The 19,119-nt window shown below is 62.9% G+C and overlaps 1 protein-coding gene across 4 annotated transcripts in view; it reads right to left on the reverse strand.

Annotated features, from left to right (window-relative positions):
• The window catches only part of ERI3 (ERI1 exoribonuclease family member 3), a 187,263-nt gene that overhangs the window by 111,068 nt on the left and 57,076 nt on the right, over positions 1–19,119 (reverse strand). For all 4 annotated transcript variants that reach the window (XR_012905823.1, XM_075935805.1, XM_075935806.1 and 1 more), the window contains exon 6: positions 3,985–4,057. Coding sequence is in view for 3 of the 4 variants with exons in the window: in XM_075935805.1 (XP_075791920.1) it covers positions 3,985–4,057 (73 nt within the window). In the remaining variant the exon portion in view is untranslated. The remainder of the gene's footprint in view (positions 1–3,984; positions 4,058–19,119) is intronic.

Consider the following 19,119-nt stretch of genomic DNA (forward strand, 5'->3'; position numbering starts at 1 on the left):
ACGGCAGCGAGTCCGGCGTGTTGTTCTTGTCGATGCACGCACGCACACACACACACACACACACGGCAGCGAGTCCGGCGTGTTGTTCTTGTCGATGCACGCACACACACACACACACACACGGCAGCGAGTCCGGCGTGTTGTTCTTGTCGATGCACGCACACACACACACACACACACGGCAGCGAGTCCGGCGTGTTGTTCTTGTCGATGCACGCACACACACACACACACACACACGGCAGCGAGTCCGGCGTGTTGTTCTTGTCGATGCACGCACACACACACACACACACACACGGCAGCGAGTCCGGCGTGTTGTTCTTGTCGATGCACGCACGCACACACACACACACACACACGGCAGCGAGTCCGGCGTGTTGTTCTTGTCGATGCACGCACACACACACACACACACACGGCAGCGAGTCCGGCGTGTTGTTCTTGTCGATGCACGCACGCACACACACACACACACACACGGCAGCGAGTCCGGCGTGTTGTTCTTGTCGATGCACGCACGCACACACACACACACACACGGCAGCGAGTCCGGCGTGTTGTTCTTGTCGATGCACGCACGCACACACACACACACACACACGGCAGCGAGTCCGGCGTGTTGTTCTTGTCGATGCACGCACGCACGCGCACACACACACACACACACACGGCAGCGAGTCCGGCGTGTTGTTCTTGTCGATGCACGCACACACACACACGGCAGCGAGTCCGGCGTGTTGTTCTTGTCGATGCACGCGCACACACACACGGCAGCGAGTCCGGCGTGTTGTTCTTGTCAATGCACGCACACACACACACACACACACACACACACACGGCAGCGAGTCCGGCGTGTTGTTCTTGTCGATGCACGCACGCGCACACACACACACGGCAGCGAGTCCGGCGTGTTGTTCTTGTCGATGCACACACACACACACACACACACGGCAGCGAGTCCGGCGTGTTGTTCTTGTCGATGCATGCACACACACACACATTCACACAGCAGCGAGTCTAGCATGTTGTTCTTGTCGATGCACGCACACACACACACACACACACACACACGGCAGCGAGTCCGGCGTGTTGTACTTGCCGATGCACACGCGCGCACACGCGCACACACACACACACACACACACACACAGCAGCGAGTCCGTCATGTTCTTCTTGCTGATGCGCGCACACACACACACACACACACACACGGCAGTGAGTCCGGCGTGGTGTTCTTGCCGATGCACACGCACGCGCGCGCGCACGCACACACACACACACACGGCAGCGAGTCCGTCATGTTCTTCTTGCTGATGCGCACACACACACACACACGGCAGTGAGTCCGTCATGTTCTTCCTGCTGATGCGCGCACACACACACACACACACACGGCAGTGAGTCCAGCGTGTTGTTCTTGCCGATTCACGCGCACACACACACACACAGAGGCTGGCCGACACGAGAGGAGGCGGAGCAGAGGGATTCCCGCGCTGCAAGACGGCTCTAGCACCATCCAGCATTTACACCCCAGCACAGTTTGCCTAATGTCTGCACCACCTGAGTCTCTGACGGGCCCAGCCCAGCAACTGGCCATTTCACCTGGGCTGAGGTTTTCTCCGGGGCATCGGGCCAGCAGCGCAGGCGGACGGCTTGGGACTGCGGGGGTAGGAGGCGGGACCAGCGGGTTGTCTGTGCCGCTGAGGGGAGCCCCGTCAGGCGGCAGTCCTACCTGGCTCTCACTTTTCTCTGCAAGAGCGAGGGCCCCAGGCCCCCAACGAGACAGGGCCCTGTGCCGGGCGGGGCTCCGACACACAGGCACACCTGCCCTGAAGAGCAGACACACTAGCCAGACAAGGGGAATCAGGGACCTAAGAGAAGGGACTTGCCAAAGGTCACATGGCAGGGCAGTGGCAAGGGCTCCGATGCCCCGGGTAGTCCCCTGCCCAGCCTTCCTGTGGGCTTGGGGCTAGCCATGTGTTGGGGACAGCAGGAGACCTGAGGAAGGAAATCCAGGCCCCTGGTGGCCTCCTGCGCTCCCCAGAGTAGGAGGGGGCCTGAGCCAGCTCTGGGGAAGGGGCACAGGCAGCGCGCCGGGGCCAGTTACTCCTCCCCTAAGCTCCCCGGACGTGAGCACCTCAGAACCTGGGGGCTGTGTGGCAGGAGAGGCGCCAGCCCCTGGTGAGCTTTAGTCCCGTGCTGGGGGACAGCAGCCAGGTTACCTGCCCACCCCCTTAGGCAGAGGATGCATGGGACCAGCTAACGATCCCTCAGCATTAAACAGCCAGAAAGGGAGGAGCTCCTGCCTGGGGCAGTCAGCCTCCTGTCCCCCCCACCCCCAGCACAAAGTGCAGAGCTGGACAGAGCGAATTCCCCCCCAGCCCTGTGCCTTGCTGCATCGCTAGCAGTGCTCAGCGGGGCTCAGAGTATCAGCTGAAACAAGATCCACGAAAGCCCCTCGCTCACACGCCTACCCAGATTACGATGAACCCAGACGCCTCACTTGCTAACCCAGGTAGCCCGGGCCTCCTGCGAACAGCCGCCACTGATCGCAGGGCCAGGAGGCCGAGCGCGGCTCGGGGCTCAGGCAGCGAACAGCAGACCTCGCCGGGCGGGGGGTTGCGCTGGGTTTTCGGTGTGTGATTGCTGCACCAGTCAGCCGGCTGGTTATGCAGCTGCTCTCCGGTGCTCAGAAGTTTAGTGAACTTCAAATGGCGATCATTAATGGTCACTGAACTGCACAATGCCCCAGCGTGCTTTCAGATGCCATTTACCCAGCCCCGCAATCAGCCAAAAGATTTGCTCTGACAGCAGGGACCGCACCACCCCCGTGTCGGGTTCAATGGGGGACGGGCTGCCCGCAGCCCTCGTTAACGCTCCTGCTCTCCCTGCTGGACGGACGAGACCCCACAGACTGCCCGGCCTCTCTCTCACGTTCTCGGTTAAAACAGCAAACAAAGCACAGCAGACGCCAGCCCCCACACTCTGCGGAGATGCTCACGTAGGAGCCGTTTCCCCGGTCCCCAGCGATCAGCGCGAGCCACCGAAACCCTGCGGCACCACGAACAAGATGGGCCGGATCCGGCCGCCTAACAGTCTGATCTGGCTCACGGGCCACATCTGGCCACTTGCTTCCTCTACCCTGCTGCCTGTGCCACTGCATTTCCAGGCAGGGGCTCAGGCAGCAGGATCCTATTTCAATGGCTCCCGGCTCACAGCCGTGGCGCTACCTGGCAGGGGCCAGAGCCGGGAACCTTTTAAACAGCTGCAGCGACCCCGGCGGCTGGCAGGCAACGTGGCAGCAGTGAGGCCGGGAGCTGCGAGCCCTTTGCTGTGCATTTAATTCAAAGCCTCCAGCCCCAGACAACTGTGGGGGAGAGGCTATCCCAAGCCCCGCCCTTTCCACCCTAGGCCCTGCCCATCCAGGGGGTAGCTGGCCCAGGACCACCTAGCAAAATTCATGAAGTGGCCTCCCCCCCCCGTGAAAGTCACTGCCCGCCTCTGCTTCAGAGCCCGCCCAGCCAGAGCGAGGCAAGATGGCTCCAAGCGGGTCTGGTGCGACCATGCAAGCTGCGGCGCAGGGCCCCCTGGTCGGGGGGTGCAGAGTGGGGGCTGTTGTGAAACGTGTAACCAGAACGCGGGCGGGAGTTTGGTGGGAGGGGCTCTCGGCCCGGGACGGGGAAGAGAAAGCCCAGGGCGAGCAGCGCACAAGCGGACACAGCCGTAGCTGGAGGGGGCCGATTGTGCCCGGAGACAGACCGCGCCGGGCCCGCACAATGGGACTGTCCCCAGCTGCACGGCACATTCCATCAAGTACAGTAAGACTCTATTAGCGGGGACACAATAGGGAGCGGCGGCAGCGCTCGGCCCCGGCCTCGCCGAGAAAATAACTCCTTCATTGCAATGCAGAGCAGCCCGAGTTATTACGCGCCACCTGGAAGAGCGGGGAGAGGGAGGGGCCGGGGGGTTGCATACAAGTACCTTCTTCAGATTAATCCACTGTTTGAAGTAATCAGCCACCGGCAGCCCTAAGTACTGGCATTGTCCAGGTAACCTGTAAGAGAGAGAGAACAGGCCCCGTTCAATCAGCGCTCAAACTCCGCCGTGGGGAAGCGCTCGGCGCCGAGGACAAAGCCCCACCCCCAAGCCGCTGGGCAAGCGCCGCCCGGCGGGGGACGCAGCCGAACTCCTAGGTCCTGGCCACACGGGCAGGCTGCCGAGCTACCCACGCGTCCCCGCAGCACGAGGCCCAGTCCGCCCGGGGCTGGGGCAGCTCCCTGACCCGCCAGAGACTTGACAGGCAATGGGACCGTGGAGCCACGGGACACAGACGACTCAGTGAAGCTGCGGGGGAGAGGGGGGTTCAGACTTTTCCTACGTGACGTCCCTTGCCAAGCTGTTGGACGGGCAGCAGGCCAGCCTTGGGGCGCGGCAGCCCAGGGCTCTGGGAGGGGGAGGGGGATTTCCACACGTGCGCTCAGGTAACGGCGTGGCTAGGCCCCAGGCGCTCGGGGCCCACCCCAGGAACCTGCCTCCCTCGGCCACAGGCGCTGGAGCTGACAGCCCCCTGGGGAGAGGCAGGAGGCCACGGCGAGGGCGTTACGGCCCCAGCTTGGGGAAGCTGCTGCCACGGCCCAGTGCGTCAGCCTTCGGGGCCGGATCCAGCGTGTGCGACTCAGCGGGGCCTCCCCAGGGGCGTCGGTCACGTTCCTTGCCCATCCCATCTGCCACGAGGTACTCAGCAGGCCTGCTGGTTTGTGGCTGGCGCCGTGCCCTGCGCTGCACAGGGGCTCTTCCGCTGGAGAGCGGGAACATCCCAGCCCACAGACGGGATCCACGGAGACTCAGGAGAGCCACGTGCACATAGAATCACAGCACACTGGAACGGGAAGGGACCTCGAGAGCCACCGAGTCCAGTCCCCTGCCCCCATGGCAGGACCCAACACCAGCTAGACCAGCCCTGGCAGGCATGTGTCCAACCTGCTCTGAAATATCCCCAGGGATGGGGATTCCACAGCCTCCCTAGACAACCTATTCCAGTGTTTAACCTCCCTGACAGGCAGGAAGTTTTTCTCAATGTCCAACCTAAACCTCCCTTGCTGCAGTTTAAACCCATTGCTTCTTGCTCTATCCCCAGAGGCCAAGGAGAACAATTTGTCTCCCTCCTCCTTGTCACACCCTTTTAGATACTTGAGAAACTGCTCTCATGTCCCCCCTCAGTCTGCTCTTTTCTAAACTAAACAAGCCCAGTTCTTTCAGCCTCCCCTAGCCCATGTTCTCTGGACCTTTCATCATTCTGGTTGCTCTTCTTTGCGCCCCCTCAGGCTCCCAAGCAGCACAGTGGCCACCCCAGCCCCGGCTCTGGCCGAGAGCAGCGCTGACTGCGTTGCGGTGGGCTCCCCCTCCCGCCTTTCGGGACCAGGCGCAAAGGTGCCCCAGACAGGGCCCCGCCCCCCGGAGCCTGTCGAGAGGAGCTGGCAGGGCAGCAGCGAGACACACAGCCCCTTCCTCTCTGGCCAGGCCTCGAGCCAGCTGCCCTGAAAACGCCCCGGGCTCACTCCCTCCCATTGTGCAAGGACTAGGGCTCACACTGCCACGCCGGCCTGAGCCGGAGCCCAGCAGGTGCCTTGCCAAATCGAGGCCCCCTCTAGAGCCAACAGCCCCCGAGGGGCACTGAGTCACAGCGGGCCCAACCCGCCCCAGTTCAAGCCAATGACGTTCCCAGGGTCAGCCTAGTTCTTCTGAGCTGCCCAACGTCCCCATGGGGATGGCAACAGTTCTATGGACCAGATCGGACCCAGGACCTCGGCCACGTGAGCGCCCAGGCGGCAGAGCGCCCCACGGTGTGAGCACTAGGCGCGGTGGCCCTGGGGGTCTGCTCCCCACCCGCTGACCAGAGCCCGCACTCCACTGGTCCGGAGGGCAGGGTCCCTGCTTGCCGAAGGGGCAGGGGCCGGTTTCAGGCGCTGGCAAGGGCAGAGCAGCATTCTCTTCCCGTGAGCTCTGCGCCTGCGGCTAACACGTCGAGCCAGGCTCGCCCGGGGCAGGCTGTGCGGCTCGGCTTCTCCACAGGGCCCAAGCAAGTGGGACGCAACCCCTCTCCCAGCCTGCCCCGCGCACATGGCGACAGGACAACCCGCCAGGGAGCCTGCAGCCATGACCCGCGGGCCCCGGACTGACACAGCACGGTCCTTGGCCTTGCTGGCACCTGAAACACCCCGCCCGGCCCACCTTCTTCCAGCCGCGCTAGAGCAGACCCGTGGCTCCGCACACGCCGGCCTAGAGGGTCGCCTGCCGTTCCCCACAGCGGCTCTAAACGCAGCCTGCCTGGGGCTGCCAGGGGTTCAGAGCAGAGGGATCTACATGCGCCGAAAGGCCGTGGGTGGCCCGCTGCCCTCCGCCAGCCAAGCCAAGCTCCCAGTCTTGCTTCAGCTCCGCTTCCCACGCCAGCCCTGCTCCGTCGTGCTGCCCGGTAAACGGGGCTGAGAGAGGAGCAGCATGCAAACGGGAGGCGAGGGCACATGGCGGGAGCCCTCCCCGGGAAGCGGGCGAGCCAAGCCGGAAGACACGGCACTGGGTGGTGATAAACGGCCCTGGAGCGAAGGGGGGCCGGCGAGTGATGGATGGGCAGGAATTTGGTTATCAGGCAGGGCTGTCAGCCAGAATCGCCTATCTCCGCACATACTTAGCAGGGCGTCATTATGCGACGGCATGGAGCTAAAATATGACCAGGGGTATTGAAAGAAAGAAAGAGGGGATTAAAAACTAGCAAATTGAGCAACAATAGAGGCACGCAGGGCTCGGACGTTATCGCGCTCCTGACACCTTTTATCTCCGGCTGGGGAGCTAGCGCAGGACACAGATGGGTCCTTCCCCCACCATTGTATCCTCTTGTACAAACAGAGGCAGATAAAAGGTGTGACGGGCGCGATAGCGTATCCATTTAACCCTAATTATCCAGGGGGTCAAGCCGAGAAATAGGGGTTTCACATTGCAACAGGTTCCTTAGCCTCTCTCATGAGCCACCGCATTAGCACGGGGGGAGATAATTGAATTCAGTCACGCAGGTGATCCTAGTATATAAAAAATTAATGCTGGAGTCTCCCGGCAAATGGGCGCTGGCTAACCTCCACCTGCCTCCGGGCTCAGGGTGTCAGCAGACAACGGAATTGGACCAGTTGCTCCCCAGGGTGCGTTGAGATTGAGCCGGGGAGAAGAACACGTCCCTCTTCGGGGAAAGATAAAGGGACTTGCATCTCCATCGTCTAGACCTGGTCTCAGCCTCTGAAGCCCCCCGTCCGCAGGCCGCACTGTGCACCGCACGCAGAGGGCTTCCATTCCAGCCTAGCCAGTGCTGGAGAGGAGATGGCAGCAGCCCTCAGCCTCTTCCAGCCTCGCATGCCCCATCAGGCCGCTTCCTCTCCCAATGCGCCGAGCGTTTCCCGAGGGAAACTGGCAGAGCTGACCCAAGCAACAAGCCTGGGTGCTCCGTGCAGGGTGACGGCGTGGGCAGGGGGATCTGGAACACCGCACACAAGAGCAGGGCAACCCAGACACGGCCTGACGGCTCCCTGCAGAACACAGAGTGAGGAGTTCCTACGGTGGGGCAGCCTACGCCTATAGCTCCCAGGGTGGCAGCCGATCTCTGGCGGACTCTCCTCGGTGCACGAGGAGAAGGGGTAGCCGCACGTCCCCTTGCGGGACCCGACCCTTCAGAAGCCTGCCCAACGGGGAAGGTCTGGGCACACCTCCCTTCCTAACACAGGGTGCACAGTGCGGGGAAAAGAGCCCCGTCTGACCAGGAACCGCGTGGACAGCGAAGAGCCTGTCTACACTAGAAAGCTGCACCGGTTTAACAGAAGGAGCGAGTTTAAAACCATCCGAAGCACCTCCACATCCCACAGCGGGTTTATTTCGGCTCAGAGCGGACTCGTTGAAACCAAAGCCATTTCAATCCTCCATTTGTTCTACTTCACCACCTGTGCTGCGCTGTTTTCTAAAGAAAGACACACGCAGTGGGTGGGTGCAGCATTAAAACCATGTCGGTTCACAAGTAACTAGAGCCGTGAGACGACATTTCGCACACCTTTTTGCCATGTAGGAGGGTACGCGGTAGCTACACACTTATTTACACTATTATATAGCTTCATAGTTTCAGATCCTTATTCACTGTATGTTTTAGCACGTCACAAAAAAGCGAATGATCTTTTGCTTCTTTACTGCTATTGGGTCCCTTTCTTTCTGTGTGTGTAGCCCGCAGCCTTTACACAAGTTTATGATAGAAGCTGATGAACTGAGCATGTTTACATTTGCATGGAAATGTTTGGAGAGAGCCTAGGCCTTCACCTACACGTGGTACCCGTAGCCTGCACCGCATGCCCTCTGCCGATTCCACAGGCCCAGCGTTTGGTCCGAAACACTCAGCCGGCGCGGAGAGCGCCCTCTGCCCAAGGGACGCTGCTCACTGCGACTCGGCCGCACGGGGAGTGGTGAAAAGCACGGCACGCCACAGGAAGTGCAGAGCAAACGTCACGCAGCACGCCGGGGCCGTGGTGTCCCGGGCAAGGGCTCCCGAGGCACCCAGCCTGGAAGCTCCGGCAGGGCTCACTGCCAGGGGGGTGCTCTGCCTTCACGCCTGCACCAGTCCGGGCAGGGAGCTGTTTCGACAGGCGGGGGCAGCGCACTTCGACTCCACCCGGTCTCTGCGCCGAGTGTGTGTGTGTGGGAGGGGGGGGGCTTGCTGACAGGTACAGAGCAGAAGGGCCAAGGCTGGTCTGTGCATTTCCAGCCAGCAGGAGGGAAACAGCTCTGACTCGCCTGGCATGCAGAGCCTGCGGCTCTGTGCTCCCTCCCCAGGCTGCGCCTAAAGCCAACGGCCTACAATCCCGGGGGTGCTGCTGCCCCCCCGCACGGGCCAGGCCCACACCTGAGAGCCCACAAACCACGTGCAAACTCAGGGCCGAAGGCAGGGCTGGGGCTCCTCCTGCCCACGTGGGAACTCCGGAGATGGGGAGGCAGGGCGCTTTGCTCCGGCATGCTCCTTCCCCTGAGGCGCCAATGAGAACCAACTAGCGTGATGCTTACGGATCCGGTTCACTGGTGGGGGCCGGAGCAGACCCTGTGCACGGAGAGCCCAGCACGTTGCAGGCAGGGGCCGCTCCCGCCTGGCCACGCCGTGGGGGGGGAAATGTCTCCAGCCCAGCTAGGCTGGAGCAGCCCCCCCTTAACTGGTTCACCAGTTCAGTGTGGCTTCATGATTAACCGCTGGCGCGGGATGTGACCGCCCGAGTGACGACAGAGCCGCTAGCACCTCCGAGACCTGTTGTAGAGTGGAGCTGAGCGGGTCAGGCCTGGGCAGTCCCAGTTACAATCGGAGCACAACGCCTCGTAGCTGGGTTACACGCACATCTGCGGGATATCCCCCTCACAGGAGCGATCCGGCGTGGAGGCTCCCGTACTGTGTGGCTCCAACGCCACACACCCATCTGCCATCAGCCTTTCCCACCTGCCCTCCACTAAGCAGCTGGGGAAAGACGCCACGCTGGCCAGGGTCAGAGAGCACTCTGGTTTCATGCCAACCCGCGACAGCATTTTCACCCTCCCCACCCCCGAACCAGTCAGCACCGCACGCCGTGACGCTGCCCATCAGCCCTGCACGTGGATGCGCACGCAGCAGGGACACGAGAGCCAGGTATGGGAGCAGACAGCCCGGGCCTCTGCCGACTGGCAGGGAACACTAATGAATTTCAATCCGGCAGCCCGGCGTCGGCTGGGCTACGGCGAGGAGACAGAGCCACCAGCTACGGCTGCCAGGGCTCCTCGCGCTCTTTTTCAAAGCTGGGGCCCCCGTTCAGAAATGTGGCTGCTGGGCTGGCAGCTGCAGTCCTGGAACCGGGATGGTGTGGCAGGAAGCAGGGGCTGGGGCGGCACAGCTACCGACCAACAGGCAGTGAATGGTGTCGGACGGCCAAGGGGATCCGAGTGCCTGGAGAGAGGGGGGAGCAATCGGGGCCACAGGCAGACCTTTGGGACACCAGGCCTATTATTCCAACCGCACCACAGCGGCGTCTTCGTTTCGAAAGCGTTTCCGTCAGACCCTCCCATCCTCGCAAGGGGCTTCGCCAAACGCTCTCTCTGCGACCAGCCCCGGCTGGCACCCAGCTTCACCCCACTGTGCTTCCAGCAACACGGCCGCACCAGAGCACCAACAGCAGCCACACCCCGGCACATGCCTGGGTGCCAGGCACCCAATGGGCCTTCTGGAGGGACAGATAGACAGACAGACACGTACCTTCCTGGTAAGGAGTCTGAAAAGGGACAAGGTGCCTTCCGAAGGCCCCAGCGGGCGGCCGAGTCCGGTATGACACACACAAGATGAACGTCACTGAAAATCTTCCCTACAAAAGTCAACTTGCCGCCTCCAGACATTAACGAGGGCTGGCCAGCAGCGCCCAGGCATCCAGGCCCCATTAGAGTGAGAGGCAGGAGGCGGCAGGCAAGGCAGAGCCCACAACATAGCGTGGGGAGACACCAGTGTCCCCGAGGGCCTGGGGAGGTGTGGTGATGCATGAGATCAGGGGCCAAGTGCCCGAGAGGGGAAACAATTTCGGCACGACCCCCCTCCCTGGCGTGTGCTCGTTTCCCCTTCATCCTTAACTGAATGAGGCCAACAAGCCCAGGCTGGAGCAATTCTTCTCTGCTAGTATCTTCACATTTAGAACCATCCTGTCCCCTCCACAGCTTGTCCTGGGAGCCACTTTTCTACAGCTGCAGGGGGTTTCTGCCAGATGGCCGGAGGGACGGGCTGTGGTTTCCATTGCTTGGGATTCCACGACAGCACTGGACAAGACGCCCATTAGCCAGCCAGTCTGCATGGATCCAACCGTCGGCATTCGCCACCGCTCCTCTACCGCGCGGATCCAGCCGTCGGCATTCGCCACCGCTCCTCTACCGCGCGGATCCAGCCGTCGGCATTCGCCACCGCTCCTCTACCGCGCGGATCCAGCCGTCGGCATTCGCCACCGCTCCTCTACCGCGCGGACCCAGCCGTCGGCATTCGCCACCGCTCCTCTACCGCGCGGACCCAGCCGTCGGCATTCGCCACCGCTCCTCTACCGCGCGGACCCAGCCGTCGGCATTCGCCACCGCTCCTCTACCGCGCGGATCCAGCCGTCGGCATTCGCCACCGCTCCTCTACCGCGCGGATCCAGCCGTCGGCATTCGCCACCGCTCCTCTACCGCGCGGATCCAGCCGTCGGCATTCGCCACCGCTCCTCTACCGCGCGGATCCAACCGTCGGCATTCGCCACCGCTCCTCTACCGCGCGGATCCAGCCGTCGGCATTCGCCACCGCTCCTCTACCGCGCGGATCCAACCGTCGGCATTCGCCACCGCTCCTCTACCGCGCGGATCCAACCGTCGGCATTCGCCACTGCTCCTCTACCGCGCGGATCCAGCCGTCGGCATTCGCCGCCGCTCCGCCTCTCCCACGCGGATGCCACCGCCGCCCCTCCTCCTCCTGCCCCCCCCCCACGCACATCCAGCCGTCGGCATTTGCCGCTGCCGCTGCCCCTCCTCTCCCGCGAGCATCCAGCCGTCGGCATTCGCCGCCGCCCCTCCTCCTCCTCCTCTCCTGCGCGGATCCAGCCGTCGGCATTCGCCGCCGCCGCTCCTCTCCCGCGCGGATCCAGCCGTCGGCAAGCTTATTTCAAATTAACTAATTCGAAATAAGTTAGTTCGAATTAGCGCTGTAATGTAGACGTACCCTGAGCGATTCATACGCCACTTGGTGAATGCACAAAGGCAGCAGGCTTGAGAAGTCGCCATCCAACTCATTAGTTCCGGGCCTCCCCCAGAAAAGCCAGCCTGCCCGGAGCTGCCATTCAGTCTAGCGAGATCCGGAGGTACTCGAAGGATCCAGCCCTTCGTTGGTAGGCGCCTTGTCCGGAGCCGAGCGGTGCTGCTACCTCCAAGCTAAAAGCAGGGCTGCAGCGCAGCAGGTGTTCAGAGCTCAGAGGAGAATGTTCATCGAGAACTGCATCCAAGCGACACCGCACTAAATCCACGTGCGAACGCTCAGCAGCGTCTCTTTCGCAGACTCGTGGCTCTGTTTGCTGGGCCTAGTTCTGGGACGGGAAGTCAATGAGGTATCGGTGGAAGGGAGATCAAAATGGGGGTTTGGTTTTCATTTACCGAAGAACATTACCATGGATCTGGGCTTGTGCACCGCAGTCCAGCAGCAACTCTGCACCATTCCAAATCGAGGAAGGTAGGTCCAGGGGCTGCGAGGGAGAGCTGGAGTTTGGTGAGATGCGTATCTCCATGGCTGCTCCACTTCAGGTGCATGGGGATTTTCAGGAGCAACCCCCGTTTGGCCCACGCATGCCTCCCAGGAATCCTCGTGCCCAATAGCAAGGGCACCCAGTGCCGGGCTGAACCATCCACGGTTACTTCTCTGCCACTTAGTCTCATGAAAGAAAACGCCGAAGCCGAGGAAAAGGAGGGAGGGAAGCGGTGCGGCCCCAGGGACACACATCTCAAAGACCTCCCATGAGTAGTTGCTCCGTCTTCCAGTCACGCCCCTCTGGGTGATCCGTTCCAGGTGATTCCCGAGCAGCATCCTGGGGAGAAGGCGCGTCACAGCCAGGCCCGAGGCTGAAGCCAGAACTGCGTCGCCTCTGGCAGCACCTGCCCGAGGGCATGAACCAAAGCGCAGGGTTTGGGAAAAGTGTATCCTGACGGCCAGCTCTGCTAGCTGCAATGCCCGGAACATCTCTGAGCAATGCCACAGGGGCAGCCGGGGCCACGCAGAATGAGGTAACTTCTCAGAAAGAGGCTGGATATTGAGACACGTAACCCAAAACCTACCCCGGCTTCAGAATCTCTGGGTGGAGATTGCGGGTTTTTTTCAGGACTGATGAGGGTTCAGGAAACCCATGACAAGCTGAGGGACTTCGTGAACAGGAAGTGTCGGACTGTGACGCAGTGTGGGTACCTTGCTGGTTGCTAGGCTGGGGCCGTGGGTGACCCCCACTGGCTGCTGTCTGTACCATGGCCCAGCCGAGTAGCTGATGGGTCAGGTAGGTAACCTGTTCTACCGGCTACCTCCCAGGGAGAGGAACAAAGGGAGGAAGGCGGAGTGCAGGGGGCAGGGTAGGAAGTTGGGCAGTTTCTGTCTGGGATCATAGAGGAAGCAGCCTAGGGAAAGGCACTGGGATTTAGGGGCCCAGGCTCCCCCATCTCAAGGGGGGCTGAGGCATCCTAGGCCTGCCCTGTGACCAGATGACATCTGTGCTGTGCTGTATCCTGGAGAAGCAATAAACTGCCTCTGTTCTACTGGCTGGTGGAGTCTGTCCGTGGCACTACGGGGGTGCAGGAGGCAGGGGAACCCCGACGCGCCGCCACACGGAGACACGTGAAGTAGAAACTCACGATGTGATTAGAACAAAAAAGTTGCTTTGGAAAACGCTGGAAACGGAGGATCTGCCGGCAAAGCCCCAGTTCTCCGGCCATCGTGAGCCCCACGACGAAAGCCGCTCCCGCAGACGGGGGACGTGACAGCGGCTAGCCAGAGGGCTCATAAAACCATTCGCGACAAGGGCCAGATCCCGCGCCGGGGGGAGTTTTTCAGAGAGCTCTGAGGAATGTAGATCTTGTGGGGTGAGCACGAAACCTTCGCAGACAAGGGACAGGCCGTGGCAGCTGTCGAGTGACCTGGAGAGAACTCAGCCCGGGAGGAGCGGCCAACAGCAGAACTAACTAAGGGGACGCTGAAATCTGTCGGCTCTCCCTTGGCAGGCGCTGAACACCGAGTCCCTGGGGGCACGTGGAGCCCCGGCGGAAAAGGGACACCAGGAAACTCCCCCCAGCTCTTCCACTGAAGGCCGGGGGCCTGCGCGGTCCCTGTGGGCTCAGCGGGGGGAGCTGTTTCAGCAGGAAAGACGCTCCGCTCTAGGGACGCCCCGCGCCCAGCTGCTGGCGGAAGGGGGGGCATTTCTGCCCCTTCACCAAGAGTTCTCCTGGCCTGTGCATGTACCTGCCCTCCTCTCCCCGCAGTAGCACCGCATGAGCTACCACAGAAGAGGCGCTTCCTTTGCCCCCCTGAACCCGACACAAAGGCCCTCCTCTGGCACGGCCCTTTGCACAGCGAGTTCATCTCCGCTGCCACCCAGGCTCCCCTCTCCTGCCCAGCTTGTGCGCCGGCCCGGCAGGCAGCTGGAGCAACGCCAGGCGGGGAGGAAAGCCAGCAGAGACGGGCTTCTCACCAGAACAGCGTCTCTCACCTGCGCCAGGCAAGGCAGAAGGCGATCCCTAAGCAGCATGGTTACCCCGCCAGCGTCCTCGTCTCCTGCCCGCTGCTCCGCCCCCCCCCCCGGCTAGCGGGTGAATCTGATTGTCCATGGGCGCGCAAAGCCCCGTTTAGCTCGGTGTGAGCGTAAACAAGTTTGGCGTTCCCTGCAGAGCGCCGCCGTCGCCGAGCGGCTGCCATTAGCATGTGCTTCACCAGCCGCCGCGTGGGCAGAGTCTGCAGAGCAAAGGACAAGTGCAGCAATTAGAATGCAAGGGGGGGCAGAAGCTCTTTAACTGCGCGACCTGCCAGGTCACCGCCGCCGACTCCCAGCCCCTGTATAAATATTGTATGAGCTGAGCGCGAGGCCTCTGCAAGCACCCGAAGCGCCGGCCCTCCCCCTCCACCACCGCATGGAGCGAGACACGCCGGCCACATTACTTACCCATCTGACAGTCGGAAGAATCACCCGGGAAGGGGGCAGAGCGGGGGGAGGGGTGCTGGCTGGAGCCGGCGACTGCAGCTAAGGGACCAGGATCCCAAAGGCCTCCCTGCTTTCCCCACCACACGCACCCTCCCATCCGCTATCCGCCGAGGCCCGGCCTCAGGCCCCGCGAGCAGCCAGCGCCGCAGAGAAGCCGCAGGAAGGCGTGTGCGGGACAGACGGCCCCGGGGCCCATGCCACGGCTGCCTGGCTCGCCAGAGCACCCAGGTGGGGCAGAGGCTGCGTTCCCTCAGCGCCAGCCCGTATACAGCGGCAGCCACACCCGGGCCCAGTGCTCCTGGGGACACGGCTTCCCAGCCGCAAACTGCGCACACGGGGCCCCGCGCCTTGTAGCTCCCCCGCAGCCACCCAGCAAACAAGGGCGGATGCGCATAGTGGGAGGGTAAGTGCGCCCGCCCCCGGCACCCGCTCCACACGCAGGCAGCCACCACCCAGGGGTAGCCTTCACCGACCAACTCAGCTTCCTCCCCTCTGAGCCCCCCGGCCCAGCTCCACTCACTCCGCCCCGAGACGGACTCGGGAACACCCAATGGCGGCTCGACCCGCCGGCCTCCATGCGGACCCGCTGGCCTCCGCGCGCGCCTCCATCGCCGTAGTGTCCGTCCGTCCCGAGCTCGTCCCTGCCCACCACTGGCCATGCTGCCTTCAGCGGAGCTCACACGCCGGGCCTTCCCGGGGACAGCGCCGCCACCACGTCCCACGGCACGCTGCCCCACGGAGCCAGCCAGTCACGCGCCCGCACCCACCCGCCTGCGGCTTGCCTGGACTAAGCACACCAAGGCAGAGACTGGGTCTGGCTACAGGGCCAATAAAGGGGCACCCAAATTCCTGGCAACTCGCAGGCAGCAAGAGCCGTTGTCCTTGGTGTTACAGGAGCGCGGGGGGAGAGAGGAGACCCGGCCCCCGCTGAAGGGGGGGGCTCTTCCAGGGCCAGCTCAGCGGCAGAGTGTTTGCATCTGGCTTTACCACCCTTGCCCCCCGCCCCTGCTGACAGCGCCGTTACCAGGCGTAACGCCCGGGGAAAGGGGTGGACGGAAGGAGGGAGAGAGACGGGGACGGGGACGGGGACGGCTCCTGCAGGCCTGCTCTAATGCTCCCTGACATGCCTGTGAGGAGAGCGAGCTGTTTGCAGTCAGCCCGGTGATTTGTTAGTAATTATTTTCACAGTGTCACGCCGCTGTCACTCTCTGAACAGAGAGACAGGCGGCAGTGAAAAGGGACTGGCAGGCACCCGGAGACACCCCCAGAGACCTTCCCAGCTTCTCAAGGAACATCTCGGGGGCAAGGCAGAGTCTGCGGCCCCTGGCCACTGAGGTGGGAATTAACCACCCCCCTCTTCTAATTTCCACCTTAGCCAGCCCCCCCCGGGACAGGTGAGAGCTCCTTACACTGTTTGTCTGCTTCCGGCCGCAGCCACCCCGGGGACCTGTGGCTACCGGCGCCGCAGCGCTCAGCTTTCAAGCGCCACGGTCTCGTCCTGTGGCTGCGCCATGAGCCTCTTCTCCGTAAGCACAGCGGCCTGCCATGAAACCCCACACCACTGACAGCCCCCCACGCGGGGGCCGAGCTGCTCACAGCGCCCGCCCTGTGTGCTCCTTGGGCCGGCCTCGTGCGCTGCGCGGGGCAGGAACACTCCACAAGGCCAGTGGCCTGGGCAGGCTGGCTACACCTGAAACGCGGCAGCCGGACAACGGGTTTTCCACAACACGCTGACGGGTCGGGTGCCTCCCTTCACCGCCCCCGGCCACCCAGCATGGGCCTGCTACGCAAGACCCGCGAGCCCTCCTTCGGCTCCCTTGCCAGCCAACGGCAATCAGTCTTTCCCGGGACGCCTGCTCAGGCCCCGGCGCAGCGGAAGCCGGTTTGGCTCCCGACGCGTCACACAGCGTAAGCGTCGCCAGATGAAAGAGACACACCCGGCCGGCCGGCCTCGGACGCTCCCTTGATCTCCGCACAGGACGCCGGCGGATTTCCTTCTGAGCGACTCGGGAGTCGTGTCACGCGGGAGAGGAACGGGCTTCCCCCCACAAGGGCCGTGCTCTGACGGGCGCTACTTCACCCTCCGAGCAGAGAGAGAGGCTGGAGAGATTAAACCTCACCAAACAAGCCAGACTCTCCCGGAATTACGGGCAGGGGCAGCTCCCTTTCATGGGCTCTCTAAAACCCAAGGGATGGCATGCAGATGCTGGGAGGAATCAGGATCGCCACTGGGAAGGGAATCGCCACGGGATCGCCAGGGGGCCCCCAGAGCAGGGAGCGCAGCACGCCGCCATGCAGGAGAGGCCAAGGCAACCTCCCCCAGCCTGCGGCGTGAAGAGGACGTACATGGCCCGTTTGCCTAAGGGCCTCCTCTTGGCCGCCTGACAGACCAACCCAGCACTGGCTCAGCCGGCTCCACGGTCCAATGTGCAGAGAGAGGCGGCCACGGAGGAGGTTACTCGGGGCACGTCCGAAGGAGGGCGCTGTGGAGAGCAGGGAGGAGAAAGCCAAAGGACCGAGGAATGCTGGTGCCCAATCATGCGACCTGGGGCGGAGTGAACTTCCCCTGCAGCCCGTCGTAACGCTGTAGCCCTCTTCCCTCCCTGTCTGCTCGGTGTGTCGCGAGCAGCCGTTTTGAGTCTGGGTCGGGGGTGCAGTCTTTGGAGAGCTCGGCTCAGCAAGGGGCAGGCGCCCCGGCCAGGCACAGCTAGTTACGAGGGAGGCTACCTCTCCATCCTGGACCCTAAAGGGCCCTGAGCATCCGCTCTTCATCTCAGGGTGCAAGGCGGCGGGTCAGGCACCAGCACTCGGCAGGGAAAGCACCGAGACGGATGGGAGGCGGCTCACCGAGGAGCGTGAAGAGAAAAGGGCTGGAGGGCGCGGGGCCCATCCGGAGAACGGGCCCCCGCCGGCGGTGGAGACAAGGACAAAATTCTGCCAAGCCCGCGTCCGAGTGGCAAGCTGTTCAGCCTCATTGACTGCCTGGCGACCGCAGAGCAGGAGGGACGGGAGTGCAGCGCAGCCTTTTCCGTTCCGGAGGTCCCCGAGCCAGAGGAGCCGGGCCAAGCCATTGGCGGTCACGCCACCGGGAAGGCAGTACCATCACGCCAGGGTGGGGGACCTGTGCTGGGTCGGGGGCCGCACACAAGCGAGAAGCCCTGAGCCTCGGGGGCCGGATCTGGCTCCTGGCCTGAGGTTCCCCACCCAGCATTACACAATTGCTCTTCCTAGGCATGGGGAGAGAGAGAGGCGGGACGCCCTGAGGACAAAGCTGACACCTGGAAGCTGTCTCAGAGGATGTGGCTGTCCGATGTCAGTCGGCTCCCTCGCTGTAGCTTTCACAGGCACACGCACTCCCCGGACGAAGAGCCCGAGCCCTTGCATGTGCATGTGGTCTCCGTGCTGGCGGTATTCAGACAGCCTGGGAGGGGGGACGAAGGGCCATGCTGAGGGGGACGCGCGTTTGGCTAGTGCTGCTGCTGCTCAGCGGACGGGGAAGGACTCGCCGCAGGCCTAGAACCGAGCCTGTGGGAAGGCTCCCTTACGAGCTCTGCCGATGCTGCTCTGCTCTCAGCCTGTGCGCACCTCCCCGCTGCCCTGCCACACCCCAAGCTCTGCCGGCACCAGGCCCTGTCAATGCGCCCGAACCGTGGCCTACGAGCACCCCGCCAATCACAGACTGCCACGTAGACTAGCCCGCCCACGGAGGAACGCGGCCACCATCCCGTCGCTTTCCCTCACGACCAAACCAGGATCCCAGCCCAAGCCTCTAGAGGTCAAAGGCTAAAAGGTGCTGTCGCCAGAACTGCTAAATCCCAGCTCTGAGAGAGGCAGAGCATTCCTCCCCGGAGCGCGCCGAGGCAGGCTGCTGTTGTTCCCGCGAGGGCCTGTGTGCTCTCCTGTGCCACTGACTGGCCACACGACTCGCCGAAGGAGATTGAAACAGACAGAGCCACGGGCCGCTTCTGCTGCGAAGAGCTCACCAGCGTGCATCCCAAGAAGAGCACTGGGGCTGTCAACACTTCAAGCCACTTCCCTGCGTCCCACCGCCATCGCGGAGAGCGCTTGCCTTTGGCCACGTACTTCACACAATCAAAACTTCTGTGCACGTGGCTCTCTGCCCAGTGGACTCGTCCCCGTGGACCCGCCGCGGCGCGTTATGTCAGCATCTCCGCTGCGGAGCACACCAGCCAGCAATGCCTCCGCCGGCGCCGCTCCCCGGATGCTCAGGGGCCTGATGTGCTTGTTACCGCAGTGTAATGCTGTCACCATGCTGTGACGCGGGGGGACAGTGTTCGCTCTGTTGTATGAGTGTCCTACTGTCCTGTGCTGTTCTGCAGTAACT

Source organism: Pelodiscus sinensis, chromosome 9 (genome assembly GCF_049634645.1).
Source record: "Pelodiscus sinensis isolate JC-2024 chromosome 9, ASM4963464v1, whole genome shotgun sequence".
NCBI lineage: Eukaryota > Metazoa > Chordata > Testudines > Trionychidae > Pelodiscus > Pelodiscus sinensis.